This window comes from Cyprinus carpio, chromosome A7 (genome assembly GCF_018340385.1).
Source record: "Cyprinus carpio isolate SPL01 chromosome A7, ASM1834038v1, whole genome shotgun sequence".
Taxonomy (NCBI): domain Eukaryota; kingdom Metazoa; phylum Chordata; class Actinopteri; order Cypriniformes; family Cyprinidae; genus Cyprinus; species Cyprinus carpio.
In genome coordinates, this window is record NC_056578.1 from 15,377,070 (window position 1) to 15,393,958 (window position 16,889).

The following is a 16,889-nucleotide window of genomic DNA, read 5'->3' on the forward strand; positions in this document are numbered from 1 at the left end:
CACTGATTCATCAGATATTTCAACAACTATCGATGTCACAGGAACAGAACAACCGTCAAATACAGCAGAAACATCTATAACTCCAGATGATAGTACAACAGATATATCTGCTGTAACTTCAGCAGATCCTGCTGCAACTACAGTTGATGCCACTGATTCATCAGATATTTCAACGACTATCGATGTCACAGGAACAGAACAACCGTCAAATACAGCAGAAACATCTGTAACTCTAGATGATAGTACAACAGATATATCTGCTGTAACTTCAACAGATCCTGCTGTAACTACAGCTGATGCCACTGATTCATCAGATATTTCAACGACTATCGATGTCACAGGAACAGAACAACCGTCAAATACAGCAGAAACATCTGTAACTCCAGATGATAGTACAACAGATATATCCTGCTGTAACTTCAACAGATCCTGCTGTAACTACAGCTGATGCCACTGATTCATCAGATATTTCAACAACTATCGATGTCACAGGAACAGAACAACCGTCAAATACAGCAGGAAACATCTGTAACTCTAGATGATAGTACAACAGATATATCTGCTGTAACTTCAACAGATCCTGCTGTAACTACAGCTGATGCCACTGATTCATCAGATATTTCAACGACTATCGATGTCACAGGAACAGAACAACCGTCAAATACAGCAGAAACATCTGTAACTCCAGATGATAGTACAACAGATATATCTGCTGTAACTTCAACAGATCCTGCTGTAACTACAGCTGATGCCACTGATTCATCAGATATTTCAACAACTATCGATGTCACAGGAACAGAAGAACCGCCAAATACAGCAGAAACATCTATAACTCCAGATGATAGTACAACAGAGATTTCTGCTGTAACTTCAACAGATCCTGCTGCAACTACAGCTGATGCCACTGATTCATCAGATATTTCAACAACTATCGATGTCACAGGAACAGAAGAACCGCCAAATACAGCAGAAACATCTATAACTCCAGATGATAGTACAACAGAGATATCCGCTTTAACTTCAGCAGATCCTGCTGCAACTACAGCTGACACCACTATTGTGACAGAAGCTGGTGCATCTACACCAAATCCTGCCTCAACTACAGCTGATTTCACAACTACAAAAGATGTTATAACAACAACAACAAGATCTACTCAGTCAACGACCAAAACCACAACTGCCAAACCTATTGAGTGTGAAAATGGTGGAACTCCATATCCAAACAACCAGGCTTGTTTCTGTCCGAAAGGTTTTACGGGGAGACTCTGCAGTACTGTTGTAACTGAAATTGTTCCAGGTCTGTCTATCAAATAAGTTTTGGTAATAATGTCGGTGACCGACGAATTGGGATCTTGCTTTGAGAGACCAATCCAATTAGAGTGTAAACTAAAAGGCACAAAAAGGCAGCCGATGCAACGCATACTAGCTTTTCGCTTTGGAGCTGAGCTATAACATCTTTCTGCTCCTACCAGTATCTTGTGTGAACGGTGAGTTCAACACACCCTAGGAAGCTTTTTGTGTTGGCGGACGGCGCTTCAGCGGTGGACATTCCTGTGTCGAGTGGTTCACACACCTCATTAAAAACTACACAAAATCTAAAAATTTGTGTAAGTGCTTCTGAAACCTCCTTCGGGAAGGATGGGGCTTCTGCAACGTTCCTGTTCCAAGTGGTATGGGTACGTTTTCCCAGTGTTATCCAATCTCACTGAGTGGGTAGTGTTACGACAACAGTGACTGGTCTTCTTTTTGCAAGCCCCGGCCTACACCAAAAAGGGATGCAGGCGGCTCGCACAGGACACTGGAAGGGGCAGCATCCATATCCCAATTCTACTGACACCAATTCGTCGGTCACCTATGTGATGTCGAGAGTGACTGACTAAAAGGGTACATCTTGGTTACGTATTTTAACCCTCTATCCCTGAAGGAGGGAACATAGACGTCTCACCCCATTGCCACGGCTGCTGTACCACCACTGACCGACCAGGATCCTGGCTCAGCTCCTCAGTGAAAACCTGGTATGCGTTGCACCGGCTGCCTTTTTATGCTCATGCTGTGAACAGCAGCAGCTGGATGCAATCATCGCATGCCAATGTCCATTGGCTCATTTAGTTTACACTCAAAGTAGATTGGTCTCTCATGACGTGACGTGTCCGTTCCCTCCTTCAGGGAACGAGGGTTACATACGTAACCGAGATTTTACTGCAGTTTTTTTCTCCAGTGAGATCTGTCTCATTAATTAAAATTCAGTTTATTACAATTTCTTCAAATCTGCATAAAGGTGTAGTTAAATAATGGCATAACTTCAAGTTTTGTAGATGCAACAGAAACCTAGTTACAAAACACAACAACTAGACTACATGAAAAGGCAGATGCCCTTTCTAGTTTTTATTAGTTGTCAATAATACTTTTCTTTAAAATTATTTTTTTAAAAGTTATATACTTATTTGTCTGAAATGTTAATTTACTTTTGTTTCAGATAACATTGAAAGGACAGTCAATGTTACGATGGAAATAAATGAAAGTTTTACAGATGACTTTAAAAACTCATCATCAGATGCATATAAAAATTTTGAGGAAAAATTTAATAGAACAGTAAGTATCGTGGTTTAGATTGCTTGATCACTTAAATATTATTGTCCAGAAACTTTGAGTGATGATGTGTCTGCATACATTTACAAAAAAAAATCATATTTGCATACATTTACTAAAAATTACCAGTTGATTTAAAGTACAGTAATTTAAGTGAAGTTAGTTATGTTAGTTCTTAAAAAAGCTCTAACTTTTAATCATTTGTTTGCAGATGCCTCTTTGTATAAGTTGTTACCTTTGCAGTATTTTTAAGTGACTTAAGTGTTCAAGACATTCACAAACAATATTTTGGACCGCAAAGGTCATAATTTTTTGGCTTGAAATATTACATATATATTTTATTCAATTATAGGTGGTAAAGTCTTATGAAAAAATATCCACATTTTTGCATGTGGCCAACATAATTCTAAGGTAATTCATTTACTTTGACAGCACAAGCTATTTTGTCATTATATGTATGCCCTTATAATGTCTGACTATTAAGTCATCTTAATTTTGTTTTTTTTTTTCATGTCAAAGTGCTGGTGGACCATTACAAAATAGTCAAAGAAGAAAAAGAAGTTTGTCTTTAAAGGAAACTAACAGGTAACAGTACCAAATTTAATAAACCAAATATATATACAGTAACAAAAACTTTTACATAAATGAATCAAAACTCTCAATTTACTGCTTTAAAAAAAAAAATTTAAAAAAATACCACCAATTAAAAAAATAAACAAATTAACTGGTACTTTTTATATTCTTTATTTCTTTCTCTTTTTTTGAAGGGAAACGGCTAGTCTGAAAGTTGAGCATGATGTCCTTCTTGACATTGAAAATAGCAAAGAAAACCAAAATACTTATGAAAATAGTGTCAATAAAGTGAGAGACGCTCTTGTTGACATAAAAAACAATCCAGGTAGGTCATCATATGCATTTTCCCTGTGATCTAAATGGTCATTTGTCTACATTATTAATCTATGTTTGTAAAATCGTATTTTTGTGTGTGTTTTTTTTTTTTTTTTGTTTTTTGTTGGGTTTTGTTTTAATTTTTTTTTTTTTTTCAATTCTAGACTCAGGATTGGTTGTTAATAATGCCATTGCATCAGAGACTGGACTTGGTGGTGAGTTTTCAGTAACTTGTATTTTAACTTACTGTGCTATGAGCAAGAAGAATAGTCAGTTTTTGTTTTATCCAGCTGTACTTACTCAATGCAACTTATAACATCCAGGTGAAAGATATAACACCAACATGTCATAAAAAATATAAAGCCACTGAGTTGGAAAAAGGATCACCCCCATAGGCGGACCGTGTGGCCATGGGGACTTGGTGCAAAAATGCCCCTGCACAAACACATGAAATCTATTACGTCTGTTGCTAACAAAGTGAAAATGAACAAATTTCATTTTAGATGTTTTTACAGTGTTGCGCATTTTAACCAATCACACACAATTCTGTTGAGCTTATGAATGCAATGGCCAATCAGAGCCGTTCAGATGAGTCATCGCTGAAACTCATCAGTTTTGAGTGCGCGCGCGTTCTCTGACTGAATACCTCACAGTTTATAAAAACACAGTGAATACAACCGTACAATGTAAGTAAGAGATTAATTTCACAGTGTATACAGCTTCAGTGATTATAACAATAGTTTTTTTTTTTTCTTGAGAGTGCTCAAACTCGCAATAGATCAAAGTAAGTGATAATGTCACTTTCTATATATAATTTATTCGCTATTCGAATAACTGTGTAAAGGAAATGTTATATAACCTAATGATCAATTTCTAATGTTTTTGTTAAATTGTAATCACGTTAAATACAAATTCAGTTCCATTAAACATTTTATTAGCCTAAATGACAACCATGTCTGGTTGTTGCCTAACAAGAAGGGTTTATGATATTTAATACATTTGGCTGCTTTTGGCCTTACCCTGGATTTGGTTCACCCTACGTCTATGATCACCCCCCTTGTGTCAGTATTTTGTTGAACCACCTTTTGCTTTAATTACAGCCTTTAGATGGTTGGGATATGTTGTCTTTACTAACTTTGCACATCTAGACTATAAGAACATTTGTCCACTCTTCCTTGCAGAACTGCTCAAATTCAGTTAAATTTGATGGTGAGTGTTTGTGGATTGCAGTCTTCAAGTAATTCCACAGATTTTCAATGGGGTTTAAGTCTGGGCTCTGACTAGGCCATGCAAGAACATTCACCTTTTTCTCCTTCAAACACTGTGTGCTCAGTTTTGCTGTGTGCTTTCTTCCCAGTGACAACTTTCTGGCAGAGGCAGCAGATTTTCCTCAAGAATTTAATGGTATTTTGCCCCATCTATTTTTCCTTCTATCCTGACAAGTGCTCCAGTCCCTGCTGCAGAGAAACACCCCCAGAACATGATCTTACCACCTCCATGCTTTACTGCAGGAATGCTGTTTTTTGGATGGTGAGCTGAATTGGATTTCCGCCAGACATTGTTTGGTGTTGAGGCCAATTAATTCAATTTTATTCTCATCTGCCTCAGGATCTTCAAGGTGCATTTTGTTAAAGCTCAGTCTGACTTCATGTGGCCTTTCTTGAGGAGTGGCTTTTTTTCTTGCAATCCTCCCATACAAGCCACATTTGTGAAGAATTTGTGATATTGTTGTCACATGCACACAATGTCCACTCTTTAAATTCCTGCAACTGCTTCAGAGTTGCTGTAGGCCTCTTGGTCGCCTCTTTGAACAGTTTCCTCCTGGCTCTTTCATCCAGATTGGAGCAATGTTCTGATCCAGGAAGGGTCTGTGTTCTACCAAATTCCTTCCATTTCTTAATAATAGACTTCACTGTGTTTCTAGTCATTGATAAAGCCTTTGAATTTTTTTTGTATCCATCTCCTGATTTGTGCCTGTCCACAACTTTATCCCAGAGATCTTTTGAGTGCCTTGCCACCCATAGTTGATTGTTTGCTTCAGTTGCACTACCAAGGACTGAAATGCTCCAGGAAAGCTCTTTTCATGCTCAGCTGATCAAAATGACCACAGCTGATCACAGAGTGTGCCACTGAGAATGTGATTAGCTACACCTGATTAAGTTAAGTAATTTTTAGGAGGGGGCGATGCTTTTTCCAACTCAGTGATTCTGTTTTTTTTATTTTCTGAGATGTCTGTGTTATATCTTTCACTTGGAGGTTATAAGTTGCACGGAGTAAATACACCTGGATAAAACAAAAACTGTTCATCTTCATTTCAGGCTGGAAAAGCAAACAAAATGTGATTATTTTAAACAGGGGTGATTCTTTTCAAAAATGATGCTGAAAAGTGATGCTGTTGTGCCGTGAGACCAAAATATGGCTTCTCAGCTAAAATGGAAAATAATACATGAAGTGAGAATTTGATGCTGGCCACACCTTAAAAACACCATATTTATATCAAATTACGGTGCTGGCCACATGGTGTTGTGGGGTTGCTTTTAATCTTTAATGATAGCTCATTGTGATAAAAGAGAAGAAATAATGGATGTTGAAAAATACAGGGAAATCTTAGAGGAGAAGTTTGGTCCCAAGTACAAGGCCAAATTAACATAAGATTTTTATTAAAATCAAGGAATTTTTTAAGTGTCTGAATGCTTTAATTTATTCATTTTATTTTATCTATTATGACTGTTAATTTTTTTTATTTCCACATTCAAAGGGGTGTGTGCAAAGGCTACGGATGGTTTTCTTGAAGGATACGAAAAGTATTTTGAAGCAGTTGTCATTGATGACATAGTGAAATGTTTGACCCAATGCAGTCCAGAACATAATAATATGAAAATCTGTAAGAACAGAGGCACCTGTGAAGTTTCTGATCAGGGCCCATCCTGCTAGTATGTACTTTTTGTTTTACTTTTATATTCTTTATATTTTTTAGACTTCTCTGACAAAGAGAGGTACTTCTTCTTTAGGGGGTGTGGTGGTTAAAGATCTGGACTGGAAACTGGAACAATTTAAATTAAACAAAACCAAAAGTTGCACAAAAATATACAGATCTTTCTCTGAAAATTTAAAAGGACTTACAATGCATTTTTGCTCTAGTTGCCGCCATAGTGATGACTTCTGGTACATGGGAACAGATTGCAGTTTACAGGTGCACAAAGTTGGATTTTATGCTGGATTAGGAATAGTGGCAGCCATAGCAGTATTAACTGTAGCAATCCTGACAGTTTATCTCTTTATAAACAAACGGACGGTGAAGAGGTAAGTAATTGCATGCACTTTATTAAACTGCTTTAGTTCAGCAATGTACAGTACTTGTGATGTCTGGTGTCATGTGGTCTTGAGGTCATGCCAAGGCAATTTAATCATGTTGAGCTCAGGACTTTGACTGGGACATTCCAGAAAGCTTGTTTTCTACTGCAGAATAATTTACTCCTGTGCTTTGGATCGTTGAACTGTGGCCTCACCTGACATCTGTTGATCATCAGTTAGCAGACAGATGGCCTGCAGAATGTCCTGATAAACGTCATGTACAATTGTAAAAAGTCATGTTTCCGTTGATGATAGCAAGCTGTTCAGGCACTGTGAACACAAGATCATGGCAAGATCATGTTCTGATTTGCAGACAAACCTAATGGTAGATTTGTTCAGCAAATGCTCTAAAATAAGAATTGATTAGCCACTCTCAAGACCAGAAAAGCTGGCTGCCTGGAGCAGTTTACTGTTAATTTGACACATTTCTAATATTATTTGATTATTTAGCTGTACTCCTGAAATATATGAAGGCTACCACCCTATGCGATTCAAATCAGCCCCCCTAAAAATCAGTGAAAAATCTCTTATTTATATGGCTATGTCAATCTGGTATGTTTATCGGAAAAAAGTGGGTGTTTTCATGAATAAATGTGTTTTTATGCCTTCCTGTCCATAACTTTATTTCTGTCTCACAGGAACAAAGACATTAAGCAAGAGCTAGTGAAAGAATGGTTAGAGGATGACTTTGAATGGCCACCACAAAAGAAAACATCATACACAGGTAGCAAAAAAAAAAGAGAAAAAAAATTACATTTTACTCAAAATACATTTTCTGCATCATTCAACAGTTATTACCTGTAGGTGGTAGGATACTTGAATATTTGACCCATTCACCAAATTATTATTTCTTTTGTGTACAATTTTCTAAAATTAACAATTCTGTTAATAATTAGTTTGGTAATCACTTGGTATTAACCTGAATAAAGCATGGATGCAGAATATTATTCCAAAATGAAAAAAAAAAAAAAAAGTTACATAACATATTTTATGAACCTCTTGTGATGTAATATAAACTTGCCAAGAGAGAAGGATTGGGCAGTAAAACTATATTGGACCAGACAAGCCTGTGTGTGAAGTGCTGTTCATAACGTGACACATGATCCTTAAGAAATCATTTTAATATGCTGATTTATTGTTAGAATTATCAATGTTGGCAACAGTTGTGATGCCAAATATTTTTTGGGAAACGGTGATTATTTTTTTCAGGATTCTTTGACAAATAAAAAGGACAGCATTTATTCAAAATATAAATCTTTTCTAACAACATAAATCTTTCCTATCTCTTCTTAAAAATTTAACACATCATTGCTGCATAAAAGTTTTAATTTCTTAAAAAAAAAAAAGAATAAAAATTTACTGACCCCAAACTTTTGAACAGTAGTGTATATTGTTAGAAAAGATTTCTATTTTAAATAAATGCTCTTCTTTTAAATTTTTTATTCATCAAAGAATCCTGAAAAAAGTGTCACAGGTTCCAAAAAAAAAAAAAAAAAAAAAAAAAAATTAAGCAGCAGAACAGTTTCCAGCACTGATAATAAATCAGCATATTAAAATGATTTCTGAAGGATCATGTGACACTGAAGACTGGAGTAACGATGCTGAAAATTCAGCTTTGCATCACAGGAATACATTAGATTTTAATTTATATTAAAATAGAAAATCTTTATTTTACTAAATAATAATATTTCACAATATTACATTTTTCCTGTATTTTTGATCAAATAAATGCAGCCTTGATGAGCATAGGAAAGTCCTATAAAAAAACATGAAAAATCGTTCTGATCCCAAAATTTTGACTGGTAGTGTATATATTTTTATATTGATGTTCAGTCCAATAAGAGCATTGCATTTTTTTTTCTCATGGGATATTCATTTTATAGTTTAACAAGTCTCTGATTAATTAATTTTTTTGTATTTCCAGCTGACAGATATGATAACCCAGTATACTCACCAGGAGGCAGACATTCACACGAGAGTTTTGGAAACTATAAACCAGACTTCTCTGCAAATCAGTCTTACACCCAGAATTTCTCACCTGAACCTGGTATTCATCTCCGGTATCTTCAGAGGGATCAGTCTGTGAGTATTGAGAGGATACACAAATACGCATTTTGCGACATATGTCGTTCTTACAAATAGTCAGTATACACAAAACTATGCTTTTATTACACCCAGCAACAGGGCTCCACTAGAACTATCTTAATTCACTATCTATCTGGTTAATAAAGAAAAGACACATTTTAATTTCTGACCTATACACAATTACATATTTCCATAGAAGGTACTCATTACAAATGACCAATGATTTTTCTGTTGAATTCAGTAGAATACAAGCATTGTAACAGCATCATTATCATGGCTTTTGCATAATTCCTCATTCCTTGTTTTGCTCTTAACAGATGAAAATGGACAGACCTCAGATCCGTTCATCTTTTGATATTTAATATTCTATGTGTGTGGAAACACGCATTACGGCTTTGTATAACATACTAAGTGTATCTATTGCTTGGTTTAAAAATACACAGATTTTATCCATCAAAACTGCTGAGCATTCTATTCATACCATACAATTTAGCAGTTGTGCAATTATGCATATTTTCTGTACCTCAGTGTGTGACAAACGTCATCTGACCATATTGTGTTTTATCACATGATGAAGAGAAGCGGTAGAACTTCAGATATGCCCTGCTTATCTTCGGATATGTTATTAAAATAATCAGTGTAGTAAAATGAGATATCTTGTTTTTATGTATTTTTTTTCTTATCATTTTACTTTATTGCTCCTTCAGGTATCATTTCTTATCATTTTGTATTCTTTATGATATTGCATTAATATAAACTGGTTTGTAAATTACATATTAACCACAAATTATTTATTACCATTATACTCCACACATTGTCTGTAAATTGACACTTGCTTATGTTAAAATAAATTATATTCTCAGTTGTTTGTCTTGGTTGTTTTTTTCCTCTGTAAATGCAATCAAATACAACAAAGTGATATTCTTGAGCTATGCGTATTGTGCTATAAGAAAACATCAAATATCATGATCTCGCAGAGTGGGACAGAGAATCTTCACAAAACAGCATTCCCAATTATTTGAATGCCTCTTGATTAGTTCTTTTTCGTACTTTTTAATGTTTTCCTATTCACAGACACACAACAAAAGCACAGTTAATGGGGCTTCCTCACTGTATATTCTACCCCTCAGTTTATTCCCTTCAGATTATATTGTTACATTACTTTTTTTTTTTGGCAATACTGAATATTATCCTTAACATTTTAAAAATGGCTAGTCAGATTTTAAGATAATTGCTTTCAAATTGTGATTTCAACTTTCCAAAACGTTGTGTGTGTGTATTTTAGCCTAGTGTTTCACAAAGTGAGCTGCTTTATCTCAGATATCTTATCAACAGCATGTCAGACAATGTGAGGGATGGTGAGTTGTTGTTGGGTGCGACGCCACACATCGAACAGATAATTAGGAAAAATAAACTGATAATCAGCTGCTATTGAGAAATGTTACACATGGAAGCATCACTTAACTTGATGTACCTAGATCTCTGTGGTGCAATGAGACTCGTGGGTCATTGTGTAAACATATTACTCACTTGTGTAGCGTTACTCACTCTAAAGGTTATGTTTTACTAGGGGTAAACCCTTCTGTTTGTATACTGTTTTGTTTATAATTCTTTTTCTGCACTATTGGTTCCATTTGCATGAAAATTGGCACACACCAGTCCTGTCAAGGCCCTTGTGACAAAAAGTTATCAAAACAATTCTGATTTATGAAATTAATCTAATAAAAAAGCAACTGTTAAATATTCCACCAAAAAAAAGAAAGAAAAAAAAAAGAATATTGTCACCTGGGACCGCATGAGGGTGAGTAAACGTTTTTTCTGCATCTTATAAGTTATGCTAAAAGGAAATATTTACTAAACCAAAACCAGGGATATGTTCCACTGTTTTGGTCACTTGGCAACTAGGTTTTGTTGATCAGACTAAACTTCAAACTTTGAACTAATATGCTGTTCTCTTAAGAAAACAAAATCTCAGTTGCACCACAAAATTCCATTCCTCTCTAGTTTTTTAATATATTATTTTTATGACCTTTTTTATGATTTGACTTGGCAACAGTAGTGGAAGCCACAGGGAAATGTAATTTTTGAGAGCCATCAATTTAAGCGCATCGGTACAGCTGCAGTTCAGTTTAAGAAGAAGGAAATCTTAGAATACTTGCAATTAATTCTTCAGCACTCTTGAGCCTCTGTAATCACTTTTTAGCTCTTTTTGATTTGTTAGTGGTACAACTTCAAGTGGCCATTGTTTTAGAGGCAGCTTTGTGGAGATTAAATATTACAACTATGATTTAAAGGTGCAGCTGGACTCCATTATGCACTGCCAGCTACATTCTGTAAGTGAAACTCTGGGTATGTCACATGTACAATTACAAACATAAATTTAATGTATATCTCTTTAACATGGGATGACAACTGCATTCAGGTTATTATATTTCCAAGGGCCCCAATCAGAGGTGAGTAACTGGTGGTGATAATCTCAAACTGTACAAATTGGAAACTAAGGTTTTTTACATTCTCCACATTCTAAAATGTAAAAACTTGGCTTAATATTTAATGTTACATTCATTAATTTTTTTATGTCTTGGTTATATTTACAGCAAACTTATTTTAACTTATTTGATCAGAATCATCATTTTGAAACGTAAATATATTTATTATATATAACAATATGAATACTTGATATGCACACATTTTCCAGGCAAAAGAACAGCATCTGAACCTGTAGCAAAGTGAAACATAAGATCCACACAGAACGTTAATAAGTTGAATTCTGAAGAGGTTCAGCCTGAGACTGGCTAAGCATATGGTCTTTTTAGCAAGGCTATCGGAACTACCAAAGGATTGAGAGGACAGGTGCCAGCTGTAACCCAGTCTTTTTTGTCCTTTGCTGGTTCTGTGACAGATGACTCACTGAAGAGTTCTTTAGTGGATCCCAAGGGAGGCCTGAGCTTCGGTGGTAATGAAGCAGAATCAGCTACATTAGCCTGTAGGACGTCCCTGTCACTGTTTGAAGAGGAAGCTGGCATTTTTGCAGGTTTGGTGTAGTGTTTGGTGTACTGTGAGTGTAAACTGGAGTGTAACTAGAGAAAATGACGTTGAAGTTTGTTGCAGTCCACTTTGATATTAATAAATCTTGTCAAAATGCTCAACACTCTTCAGCATTCTTGGTTTGCATAGGTAATCATGATCTAACAGTTCCAAATGAACTTTATTGTGCTTATTTGGGGAAACTGACGGTGACACTGGACCAGTGGAAATAGGACTGGATGCTGTTGGTTATGCTTCTGATTGCAGTTCGCTTGTGCTTCTTATCATCTGTAAGGATCTTGGTGTGGGTGTTTTAGGCATTTTAGGCACTAGAGGTGAACTGCTTGATGCATTATCAAATTGGCTTATATGGTCAGCAGCATTAATACTAAAGTCAGGCTGAATAAGAGATGCAACGGAGGGAGTAGAAATGCTGGAATTTGAGCTTATGCCTGAGGAAGAATGCCGAGATGGGGTTTCAGGGGACTGAATAGGGTGTAGACTGGAGAAAGCGGGTGTTTGTTTGATGGGATGTGGAGGGTCAGAGTCCATCAGGCCACAGGGCTCAATGGCAGCAATCACAAGCATCTGATGACAAATTAAAAAACAAACTGAAATTGTGCAACATTTTATCTGCTATAAGAGTGATTGAGATTATAAAGGCAATAAAAGAAGTCAAATATTGTACACTGTAACTGACTGACAAGTGCTGATTACTTTGTTCTCTAGGTGTGCTATAAATAGGAGTCATATATAAGCATCGTAAGAGAATGACAGAATCAGTTGCTGAAATTACATACATATGGAGCAAGAATAAGCATCAATGTAACTAACACGTATCATTGCAGTTCAAAAGTATCATAGGTAAATAACCTCACTGTCAAATGCAAAGATTATCCATTACAATTTTTCCACTTCTTAGTTTGGTAAATGTAGTGACTGTTTAAGCATCTTCAGTCAAACGCATAACTAATTTTAAATTTTCCCCACAAGCTCTATAAAGCCGTGTGTAATTAGACTAAGGCTGAGAAATTATTGTGGTGAACCTGTACAATTCCTGGTGTGGTGTCTGGTGTAATTTCTCAAATATCTCATACAGACCTGGGAAAAGGCAGAAGAAATAGTCTTCTCATAGGGTCTAGAGATTTTCTGTACCAGCTCTGCCCACAATTCAGTGGGACCTTTAGCTTTGCGCTCCTCTCTCCTCTGACTCCGGACCTGTAGATACACCTTGTGTAGCACTCGTGACTTCAGGGTCATTATCAGGTCTTCAATCTGAAACCAAACAGTACTAACACTCACATTACAATGGACACTTGCATGTTCATCCGTATTGGAGATATTTTGGTGTCGATGAGCTTACCTCTTTGAGAGAACGTTGGGGAACTTTCTTTTGAATCTCAGTCAGATCTAATGCTGATTCAAAATTGTGCTGCTGTTTCAAAGCTTGCAAAAAGTTCTGAAGATCTTTGAGATTTCATCCTTTGTAGAAGGATCTGGCACTCACTCTCGGCTCTTCCCCAGTGTTTTTAATCAGAAAGCATGAAGGTCCAGTTTCATATAGCTGCTGATTACATAAAAGTCATATCCCACATACTTCCAAATTGCCTGTTGTATGAAAAAAAATGTCCACATTTAACAACAACAAAGCTTAAAACTTGTTTTTAAAAGATCACACTTTCCTTTGAGAGAAAAAAAATGTTCCACTTTCCTGTTTTAGAGATCTAAGTGGTCGAAATTCACCTTAAGTTCTGGAGTATATCCAATCAAGGTTTATAAATGTTTTGATGAAGTGAATTATAGGGATGTCAGAAAGTCTAATTTGATAAGCTAGATGTATCTGAGTAACTAATATAGTACAGTTGTTTTACGGGTGTTGCAGGAATGTGTATGAACATCAAAACGGTTACAAATGCCTGCTGCCTGAACACAAGTAAACTGAATATTTTCACTTGCTCAATAGGCACCATATGACAGATCCTTACAAGATAAGCTTGGGACAGTGCCAAATTTATTCACTTTATTCAAACAGCTTCATTGATGCAGTGCTTCACGGCAGCCAAATAGAATTGTTTATAATAAAGTAGATGAAAATTCACTTTATAAACTTCCATAACAAGGTTGGTTACAACCATTGACTGTATAAAAGAGGTTACAACAAGCTGGTAGTAGGCTACCCGTATCTCACTACGAGTCACAAAAAGGTTCAAAAAACACGAGACTGAAACGCGTTTGCACAGTTTGCAAAGGTCCCCTTATAGGCCATTCTCATTTATGTTTTATTCAAGATATAGATCGAAGATAAAGCGAATAAAACATATTTTAAAGATTTAAGCGTTCATTAACAGAACCCGCTTTTGTTTATACTTACAGCAGACTTATACTTGCATAGTCTGCACTGCTGTCGTTTGTGAAACACCACTAGAGACCGCTCGAACCTTTCACACAAAAGTTAATTTCTCACCGCAAGTAGCTTTAATTTACTATCACACGTTGCATGTTCGTCTGTTGCACCTGCTTAAAGTGACTCTGAACTGCAATATACTTGGAACCGAAATTCAGTCTGTTTTATTTATTTACGTATGCTGAATAATGAGATACTTCCGTCGAGATCCGATATTCAGTCAGTACGGTACAGCACTTCCGCCTGTGTTGGAACACCCACATGCAGACATTCAGACGTTTGTATTTTTTCACGAGAGCTGTAAATGGTTTTTGAAAACGTTCTCACTGCTGCTAACTATTTTTGACCAAGTCAACGTCATGCATTCAAAATCATTGGCAGCGGTGGGATTCGAACCCACGCCCCCGAAGAGACTGGAGCCTTAATCCAGCGCCTTAGACCGCTCGGCCACGCTACCCATATAGACTACTTTATACCCATTATGTAAAAAAATTCTTCACTGTGCTCCCAAAGTCTTAGCCTTCTCACACCGCTAGTGTCGAGGTCCGTTGTAGTTATTCAGAATAAATTTCATCATCGAGCGTTTTCACACCTGATTTTTGTGAACACCACAACGAGAGGTCACTTCGTTTTTGGTTTACTTCAACTGAACTGTATTCGGTTCATTTAAAGTGTACTATATGTGAAAACACCTAAAGAAAATCAATCGATCAATCAATAAAAACTGTGCAAAAAATAAAATAAAAAAATAACAATGGTGTTGAAAACAAGGTACAGTTATGGTATGAGCATAAATGAAAATATGAATAAGAAATTTTTTTTTTTTCAAACACAACTGAGCCATCTTTTATTATGCATGATCTATTAACTTGAATTAGTTTAATCGTGAATCTGTAAGACTATATCAAGAATGCAGTATTCATGCTGAATTTGTATTTATACCCTATATGCTGTTGTATGTTACATATATAATACCAAACACACATATTCAGCATGAATCCACTATTCTTGATATGCTCTGCAGTATCTTTTATCTTAAATCCTTTACATGAGCATGCAAACTCCAGCATCATAATCCAGAATTAAAGGTAGCCATATTTAATATAAACAGACAACTGTAAGGAAGATTAATGGAATGCAAAAGAAAGCATGAAAATTAAAGATAAGCTAAAGATGTATAGAGGTTGTAATGGAGATTGGATCAGTTCTGTGGTGATTATGACCTCTGCTGGTGATTGGGTGATATGATTGTTGTGGTTGTGTCTTCCCAGAGGTCTTAGAACTAGGGTTGATATTCAGTTGTGGTTGGTAGGTCACCACCTTTGTATGGTTTTAATATTTTTCCATTTGGCTAACTTCTTTGTTTAAATATATATATATATATATATATATATATATATATATATATATATATATATATATATAAACAGAAGTTAGCCAAATGGAAAAATATTAAACCCATATGTGCCTTCAAAAAACACAGCACTACATCAGTGGATCTTCAAACAGGGTGTCTGTGAACCCATAGGGGGTTCTTGGTACTAGTATTGCAAGGGATCCATCAATTATTGTATGTGAACTTTTGTGGGGAAAAAAAATTAAATGCGTTGAACAAAAATGCAATGTTAAGTTAACTTCACCCAAAAAAGAACATTTGCTGAAAATGTGCTCACCCTTAGGCCATTTGAAAGATTTTTACAGAACAGATTTGGATAAATTCTGCATTACATCACTTGCTCACCAATGTGTCACGTCTGTTTCTGGTTTTGTTCACGTTTTCATGTCTTTTTTTTGACGTATTGTCATAGTCATGGTTCTTGTAATGTTGTGTGATTTCCTTGCTCCCCATGTGATCTGGTCATGTGTTTCCCCTGTTAATAGGTGTGTTCGACTTGAAGCAGCGCTCCACAGACCGATCGGTGTGTGACATCAAAGTACCGTGGCTCTCAAGGGTCTGCGCAGCGCCAACACACGTTGTGTTGTTTTAGTTGGTATATATTGCCAGGTGTTTTCAGTTCTGTCTTGTCATTGGTTCATTGTCTTGATTACTTTCAGGTGTGCCTTTAGTTATTAGTCCTTGTGTATATATAATCCTAATGTTTCCATTGTGCCTTGTCTAGCTTTTTCTATATAACCTGCTGATGATGAGCCTTTGTCAAGGTCAAGGTCAAGGTCAAGGTCAAGGTCAAGGTCATGTTCTAGTCAAGTCATCATCATGTTCCAAATGGCACACTCCATATACAAACGAAAATTCCAAAGCCGTTTTAAACAAATATGTTGGTGGATTTTGATGTGAGATGACAACATTTATTTTGGACTGGTATTTTGGCCAGCAACCAAGTTTAAAGCAGAAACTCATTTCCTTATTTCCTCTCAAACTCATTTCCTGGAGGGCCACAGCCCTGCAGAGTTTAGCCGAAGACACTAGAAGGCAAGCCTGCAACTTTTAGCCAAAAAACCATAATGGCTAATACTAAAGCTTCCGGTTTGCCAGTATGTGGGAAAGGAGACCAGAGGAAGTTGTTTTTTTTTTTTTTTTTTT

At 36.1% G+C, this 16,889-nt stretch overlaps 1 protein-coding gene, 1 non-coding gene and 1 pseudogene across 2 annotated transcripts; 1 reads left to right on the forward strand and 2 right to left on the reverse strand.

The window, feature by feature from the left end:
- Positions 1-433: 433 nt before the first annotated feature.
- On the forward strand, positions 434-9,784 carry LOC109050359 (mucin-17-like). Its single transcript, XM_042759889.1, has 11 exons — positions 434-1,297; positions 2,477-2,592; positions 2,942-3,000; positions 3,109-3,174; positions 3,357-3,487; positions 3,642-3,692; positions 6,236-6,410; positions 6,619-6,780; positions 7,470-7,555; positions 8,756-8,913; positions 9,234-9,784. Exons 1-11 carry the CDS (start codon positions 448-450, stop codon positions 9,276-9,278), a joined length of 1,899 nt encoding a protein of 632 aa, XP_042615823.1. The 5' UTR covers positions 434-447; the 3' UTR covers positions 9,279-9,784.
- A 1,509-nt stretch (positions 9,785-11,293) lies between these two features.
- Positions 11,294-13,525, reverse strand: LOC109050453 (annotated as a pseudogene).
- Positions 13,526-14,722: 1,197 nt separating this feature from the next.
- Positions 14,723-14,804, reverse strand: trnal-aag. Its single transcript has one exon. It is a non-coding gene; the product is annotated as a tRNA-Leu (tRNA).
- Positions 14,805-16,889: the final 2,085 nt, after the last annotated feature.

Excerpts from the sequence above, each read along its gene's own strand:
- LOC109050359 (XM_042759889.1), top strand. The coding sequence starts at position 448 with ATGCCACTGATTCATCAGATATTTCAACAACTATCGATGTCACAGGAA. Across the intron at positions 3,175-3,356 it reads TCTTTAAAGGAAACTAACAG|GGAAACGGCTAGTCTGAAAG; the intron begins GTAACAGTACCA and ends CTTTTTTTGAAG. Across the intron at positions 3,488-3,641 it reads TGACATAAAAAACAATCCAG|ACTCAGGATTGGTTGTTAAT; the intron begins GTAGGTCATCAT and ends TTTCAATTCTAG.